The 18,057-nt window shown below is 44.7% G+C and overlaps 1 protein-coding gene across 1 annotated transcript in view; it reads left to right on the forward strand.

Moving 5' to 3' along the window:
* The first annotated feature begins 1,683 nt into the window (after positions 1-1,683).
* Positions 1,684-18,057, forward strand: part of MCF2L2 (MCF.2 cell line derived transforming sequence-like 2) — a 183,353-nt gene continuing 166,979 nt past the window's right edge. Inside the window, exon 1 of the mRNA XM_041731529.1 lies at positions 1,684-2,155. Within this exon, the coding sequence (XP_041587463.1) occupies positions 2,080-2,155 (76 nt within the window). The 5' untranslated portion in view covers positions 1,684-2,079. The remainder of the gene's footprint in view (positions 2,156-18,057) is intronic.

Here is an 18,057-nt window from a genome sequence, read left to right on the forward strand (position 1 = left end):
TGGGGCCATCTGAAGAAGCTGCAGGAAATCGACTGCCATGGGACAGTAGTTGTAGAGAACAAAATGGAGTCTCTCATGTTAAGCAGGAGCCTGTGTGAAGCAATGAGGCAAGCAGTGAAGGTACTGCAGCTAGGAGATATTCCGGAGACCAAGGTCAGCTGATATTCCAGAACTCATAATGAGCAGAACCAGAGGAAGTCTGCAGGGACCCCAAACTGATTAAATCCCTTAAAAAAGGCAAGGATTGGGCAGCCCGGGTGGCTCAGTGGTTTAGCACCGCCTTCAGCCTAGGGCCTGATCCTGGAGACCCAGGATCGAGTCCCTAGTCCAGCTCCCTGCATGGAGCCTGCTTCTCCCTCTGCCTGTGTCTCTGCCTCTCTCTGTCTCTGTGTCTCTCATGAATAAATAAATAAAACCTAAAAAAAAAAAAAAAAGGCAAGGATTTTGGCAGCATATATCAAACTCTTCAGACCTGACCCTTCTATGTCTGAGCCCTTGAAGAAGGCAACTGCTGACAAAGGCTCCGCCGACTGATCTCCGAACAGAACCGAGATCCTTGCCTGGCTGAACCTAAGCAGTAAGTTGAGAGCTGGCCTGGACCAGATCGAGGCCTTACCTCAACTGCACGCCCACAGACTGCCTTGGCCTTAACTTCCTGCAGACATCTGTCACCTTGTGTGTTGTGTGGCTTGTCTTCCGTCCCGCTTTGTGTGCTGTGTAAGAAGCCAGGTTTAATCACATGGTGAATTGTCACTGAGTTTGGAATCCTGAACCTGCTTTAGAGCTGTGATTTAACTTTGCTTTGTGATGGCATATAAAGCTGACATCGTGGAAAGACACAGCTCCTGTGTGCGCCTTCACGGCATGCTCCTGCCAGCAGCCCAGGGGGGACGCTCTGGGGCAGGCAGGGACGTGCGTGGGGCTGGTGCCAGAGCCCTTTGGCATGGAGGATGGAGCCTCGGCGTGCCCTGGAGCAGCTGCACAGTGGAAAAGACCCACGCGCTGGAGAGGTTGTGCGTGCGCACGTGCGTGCCCAGCCCTCTCGCGCACAGCCCGGGCTCCCGGCTGGGAGTGCGGGTGCGCCCGGCGCGTGCTGGTTACTGCGGCAGCCAAGCCTGGGGCGGTGGCGGGCGGGGAGGCGGGGGGGCGGGCAGCAGCCCGGGTCAGCCCCCTTCTCGCCGCACAGCTCTGCAGGCACCTGGTGGGCAAGGAGGGGGCGCTGCGGCAGCCGTCCGGGGCCCCGGAGCTAGCAGGAGCGCCTAAAGCGCTGTCTCCCCTCCCCGCAAAGCTGCCGAGGACACACTGGGAGCCGCTCCCGCTCCGGGGGCCGCAGCGCGGGGGCCTCTCCGCGAGGCCAGCGGCGCAGCTTCACCTGGGGCGAGACGGCGCGGGGGCGCGTGCGCGCTGCCGGGGGCGCGGAGAGGTGGGCGCGGAGGCGGGAGCGCCGGGCGCGCGGCGGGCGGTGGGGCGAGCGGCGCGGAGGAGTCGGGGCCTCAGGCCCCCCCGCCCCCGCCCCCCGCGCCTCCGCCCTCCCCCCCGCCCCGCCCCCCGCGCCTCCGCCCGCCCCTCCGCCTCCGAGGGCCCTCCCCTCCCCCCCGCCCTCCGCGCGCAGGGGCTCCGCCTGCAGGCCGAGAGCATCCTTCCCGACCTTCGCGGGAGGCGGCGCCGAGGGCCCGACCCGACCCACCGGGACCGCACCTCCGAGGCCCGCTGCGCTCCCTCGGCCCGCGGAGCCCGCCGCGCGGTTACAGCGAGGTTTGGGGCGCTCGGCCTTTCTCCCCTCCACAAGTGCCATTTCCCTCTCTCTCTCTCAAAGCCAGATAGTGCGCTGGGAGAGCTGCTGGATTCGCCTCTTCCAGACCATTCCCCGGAGGGCGTGGCCGGCGTGGCTGGCCGGGCGGCCCGGGAAAGTTGGCCTGGGCTGGGAGTGACTGGTTTTGCGCCTGAAGGGAGCGAGGAAGACTGAGCGCGGCGCATCCTCGGGAGGAGGCGTCTGTGAAGCACCGTCCGTGACAGCAGTAGGGACACGTTTGCGTGGTGCTTTGTTTTGTTTACGCACTGAGTGGCTTTTCGGTGGAAATGCTCTTTTGGTTAAAGGAAGAGATGGCCCCGCAGGAGCTGAGCCGGCGACTGGCCACAGTGATCACTCATGTCGGTAAATGGAGCTCTTTTTTTCCCCCTTTCGTTTAATTGATGGAGGTGGGGGCGTAGGCTCGGGGGCGGGGCTGCGCCGGCGCCGGCGCCCGCGCTCGCCTGCAGCCCCCGGGGCAGCGCCCTGCGTGCCCAGACCGTGGGGGTGCGGGCTCGGCGTCAGCCTCGCTGCTGCTGGGGGCGGCCGGTGCTCGGCATCCCCGGGGTCCTGCACGCCCGGCGGGGCCGGGGCGGGGCAGGTGCCTCCACCAGGCAGGTGCGCTTAGTCCCCTGAGGGCTGCTGGGCTGCCAGGATCCGTTGCCCGCGCTGACCCGGCGGAGGTGGGGAGCTGTGTGGCCGTCGGCGAGATAAAGAGAAAGGAGAGGGAACCTGACCGGACGCCGGTGCTCTCCTGCAGAAACTACTGCCAGCCCGGAGGCTCGTGCACCAGCCAGCGTGGTGAAACGCAGGCCTCGGTAGAAGGTCGCTGCGCAGCCTGGCGCCCCGGCCCCTTGGAAGTCCCGCCTGGAGGTGTCACGCACTCCTGGTGAACCCCGGTGGCAGGCCTCTGCAAGCCTCAGGACTCGGGGCAGAGTTCATCCTCTTCCGTTGATTGAGTTGAATGAGGGCAGCAGAACCTCATGCCTTGCTCCTGAAATAAGGGTTGTGGTGGAAAGACAGGCCCTGTTTAGGAAAGAGGACATTGAGACAGTGGTACGTTGGTTGATTCCTTCTTAGCATTTTCTTCCCCTTCCCTGGACCTCCCCAAATAAAGACACATTCCAGATAGAGATTCTTTGGAGGTAGATGACTAGAATTATCAGGTAATTTTGAACGTTTAAATCACTTAACGTTGAGATCCCTCCATAAGGCAAATTAGTTTTAAAGTCAGGAAGTTTTTACCTCAGTGTTCCACCCATTTGCTAGAACTGCCTTCTTAGTACTTCTACGTTACCTATTGCTCCAATTAATGAGCTTTCGCTCCTCTTTGAGCACTCTAGTTCAGTGTATTTAGAGCATAAATGTCATATATCTCGAATGATACCCATGTGGGGATATACTTTGTGAAGATATTTATCTGGAAAGACCCAGTTTTGATGATTCATTTTAAATACTGTTTCTGGTGCCAGCGTGGAAAAACCAAAGAACTGGTTTTTCTTTAAGACAAAAGGTCAGAAGAATGCTATCAGGGAAGTATTGCTGGAGGGAGGATGAAACAAACAGAATTTGGAGTTTGAAATATATTGAATGCTGAAATGATTGTACTTGAAATTGTGCATATGCATGAAATTGCAGTGTCAGGAAAGAGCCAGCCCTGGACTGGGGATAGGATTGTCTGGATTTGAATTTCTCCTGGATGAGTCATTCAACCTAAGGCTAAAAATGGGAATTTTACTAATCCTTTCCTACCTAGCTCGAAGCCTAGTTGTAAGCCGATGTGGGTAAAATCACCATCTAAACTGTGACTGTGTTATTATTGGTCATACCCCAGTATGCCACTGAAGATCTTGGGCAGATCCCTGGGCCTCTCTCAGGATGAAACTTCCCATTTGTTAAATGAGGAGGTAGACCTGGACGATTATTAAGGTCTCTCCTATTTCTCTCCATGTAGGATCTTTTTGAAGGTCTGGTAGGTAGTATTCCTTGGTTAACACCTGGTGGCCTCTGGGGTCCAGGCTATGGTATTTTCTTGCCCATATTGCTCACTTCCTTTTTCTATAGTTAGCTCCATAAAGGACGTAGACATGAATTTGTTGTAGTTTCTGCTCTCAAAGAACCTCTAATGACCTCTGGCATTTGTGTGTCTTGCAGCATTCTGAATCCTCTGGTGTAATCGGCTGTAATCTCACAAACCTGTGAAAGAGGTTATCATCCCTACATTACAAATTAAGGAATTGAGACTTAGAAAGTTTGCCTTTTAAGCTTTCAGAGGTAATGGATAGCAGGCTCAGGACCAGTAGGCAGCTGTTTAGATGGTCTGTTTGGGGGTCTGATTGAGGGGGCAACCAGCCTTTACCTTCATGGAGAATCGCACTGAGTAGCCAGTGGAGCATCTGCTAAGGTTTGGCTCGATGTTTGTTCTTTCCAGACATTTTCTTGGTGAGCAGCCTGAGGGATGTGATGAGTTGGGGAAGGGTTGAGAAGTGCTTGGAGCAAGACTATGGGTTAGAATGTTATCCTGGTTCTATCCTAACCATTCATCTGGGTAACAACACTATGCTCATATATTCACTCTGCCACCTGTGTCCCCTGCCAGTCCGTTCCTCCTCCAGCTGGGATTTCTGCTCTATTTTCAGTCCCTTAGATTTGACAATTCACATCTGGAGTTTGTTGATTCAATTTCTGAAATAACTCATGGGTCTCTCTCCTAATGTCCATTCCCACTGTGACCTTCCTGTGACTTTTTCAGGTTTTCATTCCTCCTGACTAACCATTTGGGCAAGTCTTCTGCCTCTCTTCTGTTTGCCTCTAACTTATACCAGGAATAAACACACTGCTTTTGTATCTTCTAAAACCTTTAATAATACCTTTACATAGTCATTCTCTGCAGCCTGGAGTATTTGTATTTTATTTGGCATGCTTCTGGTTTTATCCCCCAGTAATTGATATTTCTACATGTATGGTTGGTCGACTTGGCCTATTCATTTCTTCAACTTTGTTCCACTATATTGTCTGACTTTGTTTCTGCCTCTAAACTCTTGTTTCTGCTTTCCTTCCATCTGGAATGACCCCTTAATATATTTCTCCACACAAAAATCATACACACCTTTCAAGCCCAAGTCCTTCTCCAGGTATCTCTGATTCTGCCAGTGGAAAATACTCTTGTCTCTGAATTCCAAAGTAGGTTTTGTTCTAACCACGTAACACTTCTCATTCTCTCCCTTATATTATGGTTGGTTTTTGTGTGCTTGTCTTATCTCTGCTCCCAGACTCTGCATTACCAACTGTCTATCCTGGGCAGTTACCTAACATAGTCTCCTTCTAAGGAGATGCAGAATAAATGTTTGCTGAATAAATGAATGATTTTTTTTTTTGTGCTTCAGAATGGACCTTGAGTATTGAGTAATGCCAGGCAGTTTTTATATGTTTAAGGACAGTTCTGAAATGTTTGTGGATAACTCTTGCTTCCTAAATCCCCCTTTCCAAGTAAACATTAAGCTCATCAAATGTTCTTCATATGATGTCATTCACTCTGGGGGTCTCCTTTGAATTTTCTTAGTTTGTTGGCGACCCTCAAAAAATATTCAGCTCACGTGTGAAAAGTGTCCAGATGTGTTTTACCTATGTAGTACACAAGTAGGACCATCTTTTTATTCTTTATTCTGGACTATAGAATCACATTGGTTCATTTACAGATTTCATAATCAAAAAAGAGTGAAGCACCATTTGGCTTCACTAGCAAATTCTACCAAACATTTAAAGAAGAATTAATATCAATTATTCACAACTCTTATAAACAGTAGAAAAGGGAACACTTCTCATTTTATAAAGCAAGTATTACCTAATGTCAAAATCAGACAAAGGCATTATTACGAGGAAAAAATTATATGAAAACTATATTTTATGATTTATATAATAAAATATCTTTTATGATATAAATACAAAAAGCCTCAACAAAATACTAGCACCAGATACAGCAGCATATAAAAAGATTTATATACCATGATCAAATGAGATTTATCCCAGGAATGCAAGGTTGGTTTAACATCTGAATTGATGTAGTATACGTTATCAATAGAATAAAGAACAGGGGCAGCCTGGGTGGCTCAGAGGTTTAGCCTGCCTTCGGCCCAGGGTGTGATCCTGGAGACCCGAGATCAAGTCCCACGTCGGGCTCCCTGCATGGAGCCTGCTTCTCCCTCTGCCTGTGCCTCTGCCTCTCTCTCTCTCTCTCTCTCTCATGAATAAATAAATAAAATCTTAAAAAAAATAGAATAAAGAACAAAAACCATATGATTATCTCAATAGAGACAGAAAAGGTATTTGACAAAATTTCATACCTTTTTGTTTTTTAAAAAATACCCAACAAACTGGGAATAGAGGGAAATTTCCTCAGCTTGATAAAGGGTATCTGAAAAACCCACAGCTAGCATCATGGTTAGCTGAAAGCTTTCCCTTTAAGATCTGGAACAAGCCAAGGATATCTGCCTTCACCACTTCAGTTCAACACTGTGCTAGAGATTCTAGCCAGGGTAGTTAGGCAAGAATATGAAACGAGAATATGAAAAGAATATGAAAAGGCATCCAGATTGGAAAGGAAGAAGTAAAACTTATTTGTATTTGCAGATAACATCATGTAAATAGAAAATCCTAAGGAATACACTAAAAAAGCTCTTTTTTTAAAATTTAATGATTTTATTTATCCATTAATGAGAGGCACACAGAGAGAGAGGCACCACTGAGCCACCCAGGGATCCCCCCAAAAAGGTCTTATAATTAATAAATGAGTTCAAGGTTTCAGGATACAAAGTCAGTATACATTAACTAAAATGTTGTATTAAGTTAGGATTTCTTAGGATCAATATCTAAATAATATTGGGCAGCCCTGGTGGCTTAGCTGTTTAGCGCCACCTTCAGCCCGGGGTGTGACACCGGAGACCTGGGATAGAGTCCCACATCAGGCTCCTTGCTTGGAGCCTTCTTCTCCCTCTACCTGTGTCTCTGCCTTTCTCTCTCTCTCTGTGTGTCTCTCATTAATAAATAAATAAATAAAAAACCTTTAAAAATATCTAAATAATATTGTTTCTGGAGGTGACCATCTTCTCTAATGTGGAGAATATCATTGACAATTCCTGCCTTTCCATATGTGCACTAAGGCTTTGCACAGTCTTTGGCAGCAAACAGCTGTAGCACATCACTTTGCCTCCAAGTCTTGGTTCCCTCATATGTAAAATGCAGATAATAATACCCTCCTCACAGGACTGGTAGAAGATGAATGTGTAAATAATGTCTTTTGAGTGCCTAGTACCTGTTGGAAGGAGAAATTGAGAAGCAGGGATAATGAGAATGGCTTTTAGATACAAGGACAGCATCATCTACTTTGTCCTTTGTCCTAGTATATCATAGGCACCATCAATGTTCTTTTCTTCCTCTTGTACCTACCTTCTTCTTGTGGAAGTCTGTTGTAGTAGGATTGAAGGCTAATCCTGACAGGCTGCTTTAGAGAAGAGTTTATGTTCACACACCTGAGGTGACCCTCTTTCTCCTATGCAGTGCCAGAAGCAAAACTCAGAAGCAGAACCCAACTACCTGAATGTTGCTGACTTGGCACTTGGGACACCCTCAGTCTTCCCGCTGGTGATAGCAGGTTATAAAAGCACAGGAGAGGGGAGTATTGCTACCAGCAAGTGTTTTTCTTCCTAGTCTCAGAGAGGACCTCCTACCAATGGCTTCTATTTCCAGAGTGTCTGCAGGTTGTGACTAAGCTTGTTAGCCAGGGGGATCTGATCTGCTTTCAATAGTTGCAATAAAGGTTAAGTCCTCCAGTTGACTATTGGCCTCCAGACTAGGACTCTGAATTGTCTGACCTTGAAAAAATATGTGGCGTTAACAACCTATCCAAAGGTACGGATTTTAAGCAAGAAACTAGAAAGTCCAAGAAGCAGAATCAGTGTTTAAACCTTAACCATTTAGAAGTATTGGCCAAATTTGTTGAGTGCTAGGCCTTTCCATGTATGTCTTTATACCTTTATAGCTCTGGAAAGTAGGTGTTATTACTCTCATTTTGAAAGATGTCAAAACTAAGATTTAAACAAGTCCAGTAATTTGCTTAAAGCTATAGTATTACTAAGAGGTAGAGTCAGGATCTGTCAGATCTGATTTCAAAGTCTATATTCTATTATATCAAGGCAGAAATTTTTATTGCTGCTGAAAATAATTAAAAAAAAACCTGGGTATTTGTTAATTTGGTACTGGGGAAGGACTTTTGCCTTAGCACCCCATTGTCTGCTCCCTGAGGGCAGGGAGATGTCTGATTCATCTTTATATCCTTAGATTTAGCTCAGTACCTGGCACTGTTAATGAAAAAGCTCTTTTTTTTTTTTTTTTTTATGATAGTCACACACAGAGAGAAAGGCAGAGACATAGGCAGAGGGAGAAGCAGGTTCCATCATGCACCGGGAGCCCGATGTGGGACTCGATCCTGGGTCTCCAGGATTGCGCCCTGGGCCAAAGGCAGGCGCTAAACTGCTGCACCACCCAGGGATCCCCGAAAAAGCTCTTTCTTTTGTTTACTGTATTTGAGTTGTTGGAAAGCATCCTGGTTTGATGGTAGCATCCTGGCTACCCACCTGCTAGCCTCCCTGGGTCTCACTTTCTTCTCTCTAGATCCCATTTGTGATTACTCTCACCAGCAATACTCTGCCTGCCAGTCTGAATCTCCAGGGCTTCCCTCAAGCCTGGCCTCCCCAGGAGCCTTTTATGGAATGGGCCAGGCCAAGCCCAGCTTCCCTCCATTTTCTGAATACCTGTAATTGTTGGTATCCATCTCTTACATGTTTTTGAGCATTTGATTGCAGTTTAGCTTGGATTTTTCTCTTTGTTGCAAATACTGATATCTATTTTAATTGTTGGTTGAACATGTTCTAAAGTCTTTTCTGTCTTACTTAAGGGTAGACATCCCAAGTAAGATTATTTTATGGCCTTGTAGGCTAAATTAAACTCATTATAGGAGATCAAGAAACACATGTTAGGGGAATCCCTGGGTGGCTCAGCGGTTTAGCACCTGCCTTTGGCTCAGGGAATGATCCTGGAGTCCCGGGATCGGGTCCCACATCGGGCTTCCGGCATGGAGCCTGCTTCTGCCTATCTCTCTCTCTCTCTCTCTCTCTTTCTCTCTCTGTGTGTGTTTTTCATGAATAAATAAATAAAATCTTTAAAAAAATCACATGTTAAATTGAATGGAAAGAATGTCTAGTCTCTGAATTTCCTCATCGTTAATGTAGGGTGATAATTATACCAGTTTCTCTGCTTGTTTTACAAGTTGGAATGATACTATATAGTGAAAAGTGGTTAAATAGAAATCCTTTGAGGACTATAGCAAAAGGGACTCCATGAGTGTAGAATGACTCCAATTGTTTGCTTTATGGACTAGCAGGAGGAGCATGAAAAGGAGTGTTTTACTGTCCCTCCAGTCCGGTCAAGAGGCATACTCTACCAGTATTCCCCTAGTACTTAATATAAACTGCAGCATGAGTGGTACAAGCTTGCTCTGGAGGGCACAGGTTGAAAAAACGATGCCTGTAGGGTGAAGCAGTGGGGCCAGCATGGGAGGGGAAGTGAGGCAGGGGTGGCAGAGGATGTGAGAAGGCCTCTGGATTCTGGGCCTTCACTGTGACAGTGGCAGGAGCTGTGAATGACTACCTTGAGTAAGAGTGGAATAGCTGAGAATCAGCCACTGTCCTTGCTTCTTTCTTTGGAATTAGTCTGGGTTGTCCAGAGCTGCTAGAGAGAAATTCAAAGCCCCTGAAGAGCATGCCTCTCATGCAGTACACTTTGGAGATGGTGAAGTCATCATGTAGTGAGGGGCTGCTGTACCACATTTTATCATTACTGTAGAGGTAGAATAAATTTGCATGAAGCATCGAATCTGGGCTGTATTTACAAGTGCTTTAAAATAATTTGGGCCAGATTTTTTGGCAGATCTTCTTTGGGAGAGTTTTCTTTGCCTATCCTAGAAATAGGGGTTTTGTTTTTCTTTCTTTCTTTCTTTCTTTCTTTCTTTCTTTCTTTCTTTCTTTCTTTCTTTTCTTTCTTTTCTTTCTTTCTTTCATAAAGATTTTATTTATTTATTCATGAGAGACTCATAGAGAGGGAGGCAGAGAAACAGGCAGAGGGAGAAGCAGGCTCCATGCAGGGAGCCCGACATGGGACTCGATCCCTGATCCTGGAATCGCGCCCTGAGCTGAAGGCAGATGCTCAACCGCTGAGCCACCCAGGTGTCCCTTGTTTTTTTTTTTTTTTTAATTTATTTATTCATGAGACATACACACACACACACACTCTCACACACAGAGGCAGAGATGTAGGCAGAGGGAGAAGCAGGTTTCCCGCGGGGAGCCTGATGCAGGACTTGATCACAGTATTCCGGGACCACGCCCTGAGCCAAAGGCAGACACTCAACCATGGAGCCACCCAGGTGTCCCCGTTTGTTTTCTTTTAATCTTCTCCTAGCTGCAGCGAATCTTCACTTGTGCCCTGGAGTCTGGCTAAAGGGTTGGCTGCTTTCCCCTAGCATCTGATGAAGGCCTTTTCCATATAGGGAGAAATCTGCTTTTCCTGGGCATCCCCCTCCTCCAGGTGTCTGCCTTCTCTGGCAGAGGCTCTCTCCAGACTCCTACCCTGTACCCAGTCTAGGGAGAAGAGCCTGTAAGCAGCTGGGAGCTCCCCTTGCTTTTTTGGCTCATGTTAGCCCACACGTAAACCTTTCACAATTGGTTTAAAACTTTTAGGTGATTTATTTTTATTTGCTTATATAGGTTCTGGACAAGTTATAATGTTATAATTTATCTGGATTTTTCTTGTGAGCCTCTTTTCCAACCTTCTGGGTTCTGGGAGAAAGCAGAATGTCTCCTTGGCTTTTCACCTCCTGTATATTTCACAGGGAAAACCTGCTTCATTCACACAGCCTTCTTCTTCCTTTTTTTTTTTTTTTTTAAAGATTTTATTTATTTATTCATGAGAGACACACACAGAGAGAGAGAGAGAGAGGCAGAGACACAGGCAGAGAAAGAAGCAGGCTCCATGCAGGGAGCCCGATGCGGAACTTGATCCCCAGATTCGAGGATCACACCCTGGGCCGAAGGCAGGCGCTATACTGCTGAGCCACCCAGGGATCCCCTTCACACAGCCTTAGGTCATCACAGTGTTGTTGCAGGCAAGCTACTAGGAATTTTATGAACTATACTGGTAAACTGGGTCTCAAAATGTTTTCTTTGTGTTTTCCCATGTGTTTAGGATCTTGAATGTTAAAAAAAAAACAAACAAAAAAACCCCTGTAGTTCATTTTTAAGAGCTCTCAGTTAGATGAAAATGCTTCCTCCCACCTATTATCCATGAACCAACTAAGTATAGAGATCTCTCATATCAGGAAGTCAATCCTGAGTGTTAGGCACAGTTATTGGATGCCTGGCCCCCTAACAGGGCCTCGCTTGGCCAAGGGCCTGCATGTGTGCTATAAAGGCCCATCTGTGTTTCCTATTTTTAAAAAATGCTTCAAGTAGCCTGAAATTTCTGCTGAATTAATACTTAATTAACATAGCTGATATAAAAATCTCTGCCAGAATAGTTGAAATCATTGAGGACCAAAATGGAAATGGTCCTGCTTCTCTTGGAACTTTTCCTGAAGGGTAGGGCTGTTGTCACTTCCTTTTAGATGTTAGTGAGTATGGTGCAGCCAGAGAGCTTCTCGGCCTACTCTGGCACCATGGACTAGCTCTTCCCAAATGGGTGTAGGTTCTCTTTCTGTTTATTTCAAGAGATAGGAATTGATTGATTTTAATGAGTCTGAGGAGGACTATCTCATTATCATAGACTTATTTAATTCAAGCACTTATGTCTTGTCAGCAGGCAATAATGATTTTAATAAACTTTAGAGATTTTGGAGCTTAACACATTGATGTTACTAAAGATGTATATATTTAATTCAAATTAGCAAAGGACAAAATAGTTTGTTTTGTAGCACTCTGCTAATAGTGGCAAGGCCAGGCTTTGAACCTAGACAGATTTGGCTCCAAATTTGAGCTTCTGACCACTATTACTCGACGACCCCATGCCTTCTGGGCTGTGGAATATGATGGGCCTCATCAGCAAGATGTACAGTCAGGAACTCAGGTGGCTGTTCTGCCCCTGGTGTCACCTAGTCTCTGGCCTCTTCTTCTCTCTGGTGTCTGTAACATTCTTCTGCTCATCTCTGCAGACTAGCCCTCTATTCTTTTATCAGTGAGTATGAACTCCACCTCACCACCCCAGCCACATCTAGATCTTTCAGATATAGAGAGACAATCACTAACTGATTCTCAGTCTCTGGATCTCTCTGTACACATGCTCTCTCTGGAGAGCCTGATTGGTCCAGCTCAGAAGAAACTTAGGCCTTTCTGATTCTAATAGCTGTGGGTTCAGAAATCAGTGTGGTTTTGGAATGGGGAGGAAGTCCTCAGAGAAGAGGGCTTTATTTTTAATTTTTTAATATTTTTTTAAAGATTTATTTATTTATTTATTTATTTATGATAGAAAGAGAGAGAAAGAGAGAGGCAGAGACAAAGGAGGAGAGAGAAGCAGGCTCCATGCCGGGAGCCCGACGTGGGACTCGATTCCGAGACTCCAGGATTGCACCCTGGGCCAAAGGCAGGCGCCAAACCGTTGAGCCACCCAGGAATCCCGAAAAGAGGGCTTTAAACTGTACAATTACCTCTCAGAACAAGTGTAGTAACTTGGAAAGCACTTTCAAACTTTAGAATCAGTAAGAGTAGGTAATATTTAGGCAGTTTTAAGGGCTTAGCCCTGGGCAAAATACAAACCATTCCTTGTGTGCAGTGTGCTGCTGCTTTCTTTGGGGTACAGTCCAAGGCTCTCTGTCTTTATGTGGCTACCTAGGTATTTAGGCACCACAACTACATCAAGAAACCAACTGTTCAATGGGCAGATTTTGGAGAGTACCTACTCTGAACAAGGTTCTGTAGCAGGCTTACATACAGAGTTGTTTGGAGGCTGAGGTAGTGAACTTCAGCAATTCGAGAAAGCTGTGTACTACTAGATATATGACTTGGGCTGGATTTGGAGGAAAGAGATGATTTAGGTAGGTGGAGAGGAGAGAGCTTTCTAATTGGGTGAGGTAAGGGAATGGCTGCTTTTGGTAGCTGTTGGTCTTCCTGTGCTGGTTATCCTATTTATTCCATTCTTTGCATAGACCTCTCTGGATGACTAAAAGCTTTAAGCTTTACCTTGAAAGAAGGAATGACCTCAAGCTGGAAGGCAGATCTATGTATGGTATCTCCTTTTCTTTCCTTTTTATATAGCTCCTTTTTTGGAAGAAAAGAAGTTGCAGAGGCTAGAGGATATGGAAATAATATTAAAAATGATATTATCGCAGCTACTATTTATTTTATATCTGTTTAATGTCACATTGTGACATTGTTGTGCCTTATTTACACACTACTGATTCAGTTAAATGTAGTCAAAAGTTCAGTCCTTTTTTATGGAGGGGACATTTGAGGGTTAAACAGATTAGGAAGCTTGCCCAAGGTCATACTAAGTGGAATTAAAAGTCAGGTTTGGCTGGCTACAAGACCTGTGAGTTGTCATACTTGGTTTAATTTCTCATTACAGAAGGGAATATAAGCCAGTAAATGATAGATGTGTTCTCAGTTTTAAAAATATTTTGAAAAACCTAATGGAAGCTAAAAGCATTAGCCCCCGAGTATAAGTATTGTACCAGCCACTTGAAATGTTCATTTATTAATAGTCACTTTTTTTCCAAAGAAAACTATCATTTAAAATATGAGGATTTATTTTATAGCCTTTATGTAAGCAAAAGTAATAAATATGTAACACTTAGACAGGAATAAGCCTTTGTAAAGGAAGAAATTTTTAGGAATGCTGTTCTACTTGTACTTCCTGTGCTAATCACCAGTCTTAAGGGAAAAACAAGTCTAATAAAGTTATAACTTCCAGTTACAATGGCAAGGTAGCAGCACCTACATTCACTTTTATTGTATAGAAGAATCCCTGTGTTGGGCATCCCTGGGTGGCTCAGTGGTTTAGCACCTGTATTCGGCCCAGGGCATGATCCTGGAGTCCCGGGATCGAGTCCCACATCAGGCTTGCTGCGTGGAGCCTGCTTCTCCCTCTGCCTGTGTCTCTGCCTCTCTCTCTGTGTGTGTCTCTCATGAATAAAGAAATAAAGTCTTTGAAAAAAAAAAAAAGAAGAATCCCTGTATTTAGAGGACTTTACTATGAGAGAGATTCAAGCATAAAGATGTACAGGTGGACAAACTACAGGTGCCCCAAGTGTTTGAGCATGTTGGTCTTACCCGACCTACAAAAGTTCTCTGTGGATTTTTGTTCAGTTATCTGAGCCCAGATCATGTTCAGCCCAGGTTTTGGTTTGTGTATCTTTTTTGTTTGTTTGTTTTTATCTGTTACCAGATCAGTTTAAATTCATTTTAGCCTTTTTCTCTTTCTGCATCCAAGGAGGCTAGAATTAATTCAGTCACTGAGGGGAAAGAGGTCCTTCTGCCAGGTTCTCCTTCTTTTTTATTTTATTTTATTTTTTTTAAAAGATTTTATTCATTTATTAGAAGGAGAGAGAGCAAGCACAAGCAGGGGGAGCAGCAGAGGGAGAGGAAGAAGGAGAAGCAGGCTCCCCATGGAGCAGGAGGCCCAATGTGGGGCTCCATCCTAGGACCCTGAGATAATGATCTGAGTGGACGGCAAATGCTTAACCAACTGAGCCACCTAGGCACTTCTCTGCCAGTTTCTCATGTGAGGCCCAATTTGGGACTCTCCACATTTACTGAGGCCTCCAGGGCTGGACATGAGGCCAGGTGCTGGGGATGGGGTGTGAAGGAGCAACTATGACCCCTGTGAGGGCCAGAACCTGGTCACCTCTATTGTTGCAGTCCCATTGCTGCTCCCCAGTGACTGGGATCTGGGAGGAATGAGAGATGTCCTCCGGGATCTTATAGTCTAACAGAGGAGGCAGCTGTTAAGCCATAAACTAAAGGAGGAAACTTTTAGGCAGAGACAGCCATTCTTCCCCAGTTCCTCCCTCTTCTGGTTGGACTTCTCTTCTTGTAGTCTTCCAGCCTCCCTGCTTCTTTTCCTTCCACATTAACTGCTTTGCTTTTGCATCTGGTTGATTTAGTTGCGAAACTCAGTCCTTCCTCAGTATTTCAAAAGTCATATATACAGAAGGTTAGAAGGTTCAGGAGAATTTTCTGAAGATGGGAGAGGAGACATTTAAGGTCTGGAAACATAGACACTTTGAAATGGAGCTGGAAATGTCACTTTAAAATGTCTTCTGACCACCCCAGCTCCTAGGGGTTCCACAGGCCCTTGGAGTCACCAGTTCATTGATGCAGGCCCTAGACTAGAAATATGGTCCTCCTGGATTCCCCTACCCACATCCCTCTACTTTTCATTCCACTTTGTTTCCATTGCAGTATTATCCCTCCAGCAACCAAAAGAAGCTTTGCTTACAAAGGAGGAAAAAATTCCTCAGGCTGTAAAATGGGGACTTAGACCTTGACAAATATTGCAGAGATGAGAAGGAAAATTCTACTAGTCACACTTGGTCTGACCTTCAAGTGTGGCATGAACATTTTCTCCCTCAGCGCCTTGGGAAAACCAAACCAGATTTTAAAGAGAAAGATCATGTTCATCATTTCCTATGGCTTTGTGGTATAATCTAAAAAAGAAGCAGAAGAAATGAGAAAGGAATGAACATTATGTGGTTTTCATAAGGGCTTTAAAAATGGTTTATAAAAATAATACATGGTCTATGTTTAAGGTTTGAAAGAAGGTTTGTTAAGATGTCTGTCCTCCCAGATTGATCTATAAATTAAACATGATTCTAATCCTAAGTCTATCAAGTTTGTTTTTTTGTAGAAATCAACTACAGATTCTAACATTCATAATCAGTGAAAGGAGCTGTAGTAGGCAAAAGTAATGATAATAGTCAAAATCTTTTGAAAAAGAACAAAGTTGGAAGACTACCTAATTTCAAGACTTACTATAAAGCAAGTTAATCAAGGTTGTGGGGTATTGGTGAAAGAATAGACAAAATGGAACAGAATAAAGAATCCAGAAAGATTTCTAAATATGATCAAATGATTTTAGACAAAGGTGTGAAAGCAATTCAGTGGAATAAAGTGTAAAGGCAATTTCAACAAAAGGTGCTGAAACAATTGCACATCCATGTACCAAAAAATGAACCTTGACCTGTACCTCCCCCCATACACACAAATTAACTCAAAATGGATCATGTACCAGGGCTCCTGAATGGCTCAGGCAGTTAAGTATCTGACTCTTGTTTTTGGCTCAGGTCATGATCTCAGGGTCATGAGATGGAGCCCAGCTTTGGCTTCTGCCTCAGCATGGTGCTGGGCTCAGTGGGAAGCCTGCCTGCTTGGGATTGTCTCTCTCTTTCTCCTTCTGCCCCTCCCCTCCGCTCAAGCATGCCCTCTCTCTCTCAAAATAAATAACATCTTAAAAAAAAAAAAATGGAGCATGTACCAAAATGTAAAACCTAGTTGGACTTCATCCAAATTAAAAATACTTGCTCTGGGGCAGCCCGGGTGGCTCAGCGGTTTAGCGCCAGCTTCAGCCCAGGGCCTGATCCTGGAGACGTGGGATTGAGTCCCATGTCTGGCTCCTTACGTGGAGCCTGCTTCTTCCTCTGCCTATGTCTCTGCCTCTCTCTCTCTCTCTCTGAATCTCTCATGAATAAACTAAAATCTTAAAAAAAAATGCTTGTTCTGCAAAAAACACTGTTAAAAGAATGAAAGCACAACTGACTGGGAAAAAAAATTTGTGAATCATATATCTGACAAAAGACTTCTTTTTTTTTATAATTTTTTTTTTAATTTTATTTATTTATGATAGTCATACAGAGAGAAAGAGAGAGAGGCAGAGACAGAAGCAGGCTCCATGCGCCGGGAGCCTGATGTGGGATTCGATCCCGGGTCTCCAGGATCGCGCCCTGGGCCAAAGGCAGGCGCCAAACCGCTGCGCCACCCAGGGATCCCACTGACAAAAGACTTCTATCCAGAGTATATAAAGAACTCTTAAACTCAACAATAAATGAAAATCAAGCAACCCAACTTAAAAATGGTTAAAAAAAATTGAATGGATACTTTCTCAAAGAAGTTACACAGATGAAAATGAGCATGTGAAAATATGCTCAATATCACTAGTCATTAGGGAAGTTACAAACCTTATTAGAGTGGTTAAAAAAATGGCAATACCAAGTCATGGTGAGGATGAGAAGGGTCTGGATCTCCCACACAGTATGTTGGTGGGAGTGTAGAATGGTATGGCCACTTAAAAAACAAGAATCTGTATGTAAATGCTTATAGCCACTTTATTCTTAATTACTAAGAACTGGAAACAACCCAAATGTCTCTCACCTGGGGAATAGATAAACAATTTGTGGTACATCTGTACAATGGAATATTCAACAATAAAATAAATTATTGATACACAAAACAACATAAATAAGTCTGAAATACTTTATGTTAAGGAAAGACACCAGACTCATAAGGTACATACTAAATGCTGTTTTATATGGCATAAGGAAAAGGGAAAACTATTAGGATGGAGTTGCCCAGAGTTAAGCAGGTGGGGAGGTGGTATGACTACAAAGAGATAGTTGAACTATTCCACCTGATTGTGGCAAAGGTTAAATGACTCCATGCATTTGTCAAGACTCAGAACTATATGCCAAGAAGAGGGAATTAACACTGTATATCAGTTTAAGAATGATTTTTTGAAAAAAAAACAAAAACAAAAAAAAAAAAAACAAAAACAAAACAAAAAAAGAATGATTTTTTGGAAGGTTTTATTTATTCATGAGACACACACACACACACACACACACACACGCAGAGACATAGGCAGGGGGAGAGGCAGGAGGCAGGCTCCCTGCAGGGTGCCTGATGGGGACCGGATCCCTGGATCCCAGGATCACACCCTGAGCAGACAGCCGCTCAACCACTGAGCCACCCAGGCGTCCCTAAGAACAAATTTTAAAAAACATTACCAAACAGAAAAATACAGAAAAAAATACGTTTATTGCATAATATTTAGAAAAGACAAGGAAAAAAGTCCCTGATTCCATCTCCTAGTTACAACCACAGTTATTCTTTGAATATATAGTATTCTAGTTTTTTTCCTTTGGCATTTTTACACAGCTAAAATGATATGATCTC

Source organism: Vulpes lagopus, chromosome 17 (genome assembly GCF_018345385.1).
Source record: "Vulpes lagopus strain Blue_001 chromosome 17, ASM1834538v1, whole genome shotgun sequence".
Lineage (NCBI taxonomy): Eukaryota > Metazoa > Chordata > Mammalia > Carnivora > Canidae > Vulpes > Vulpes lagopus.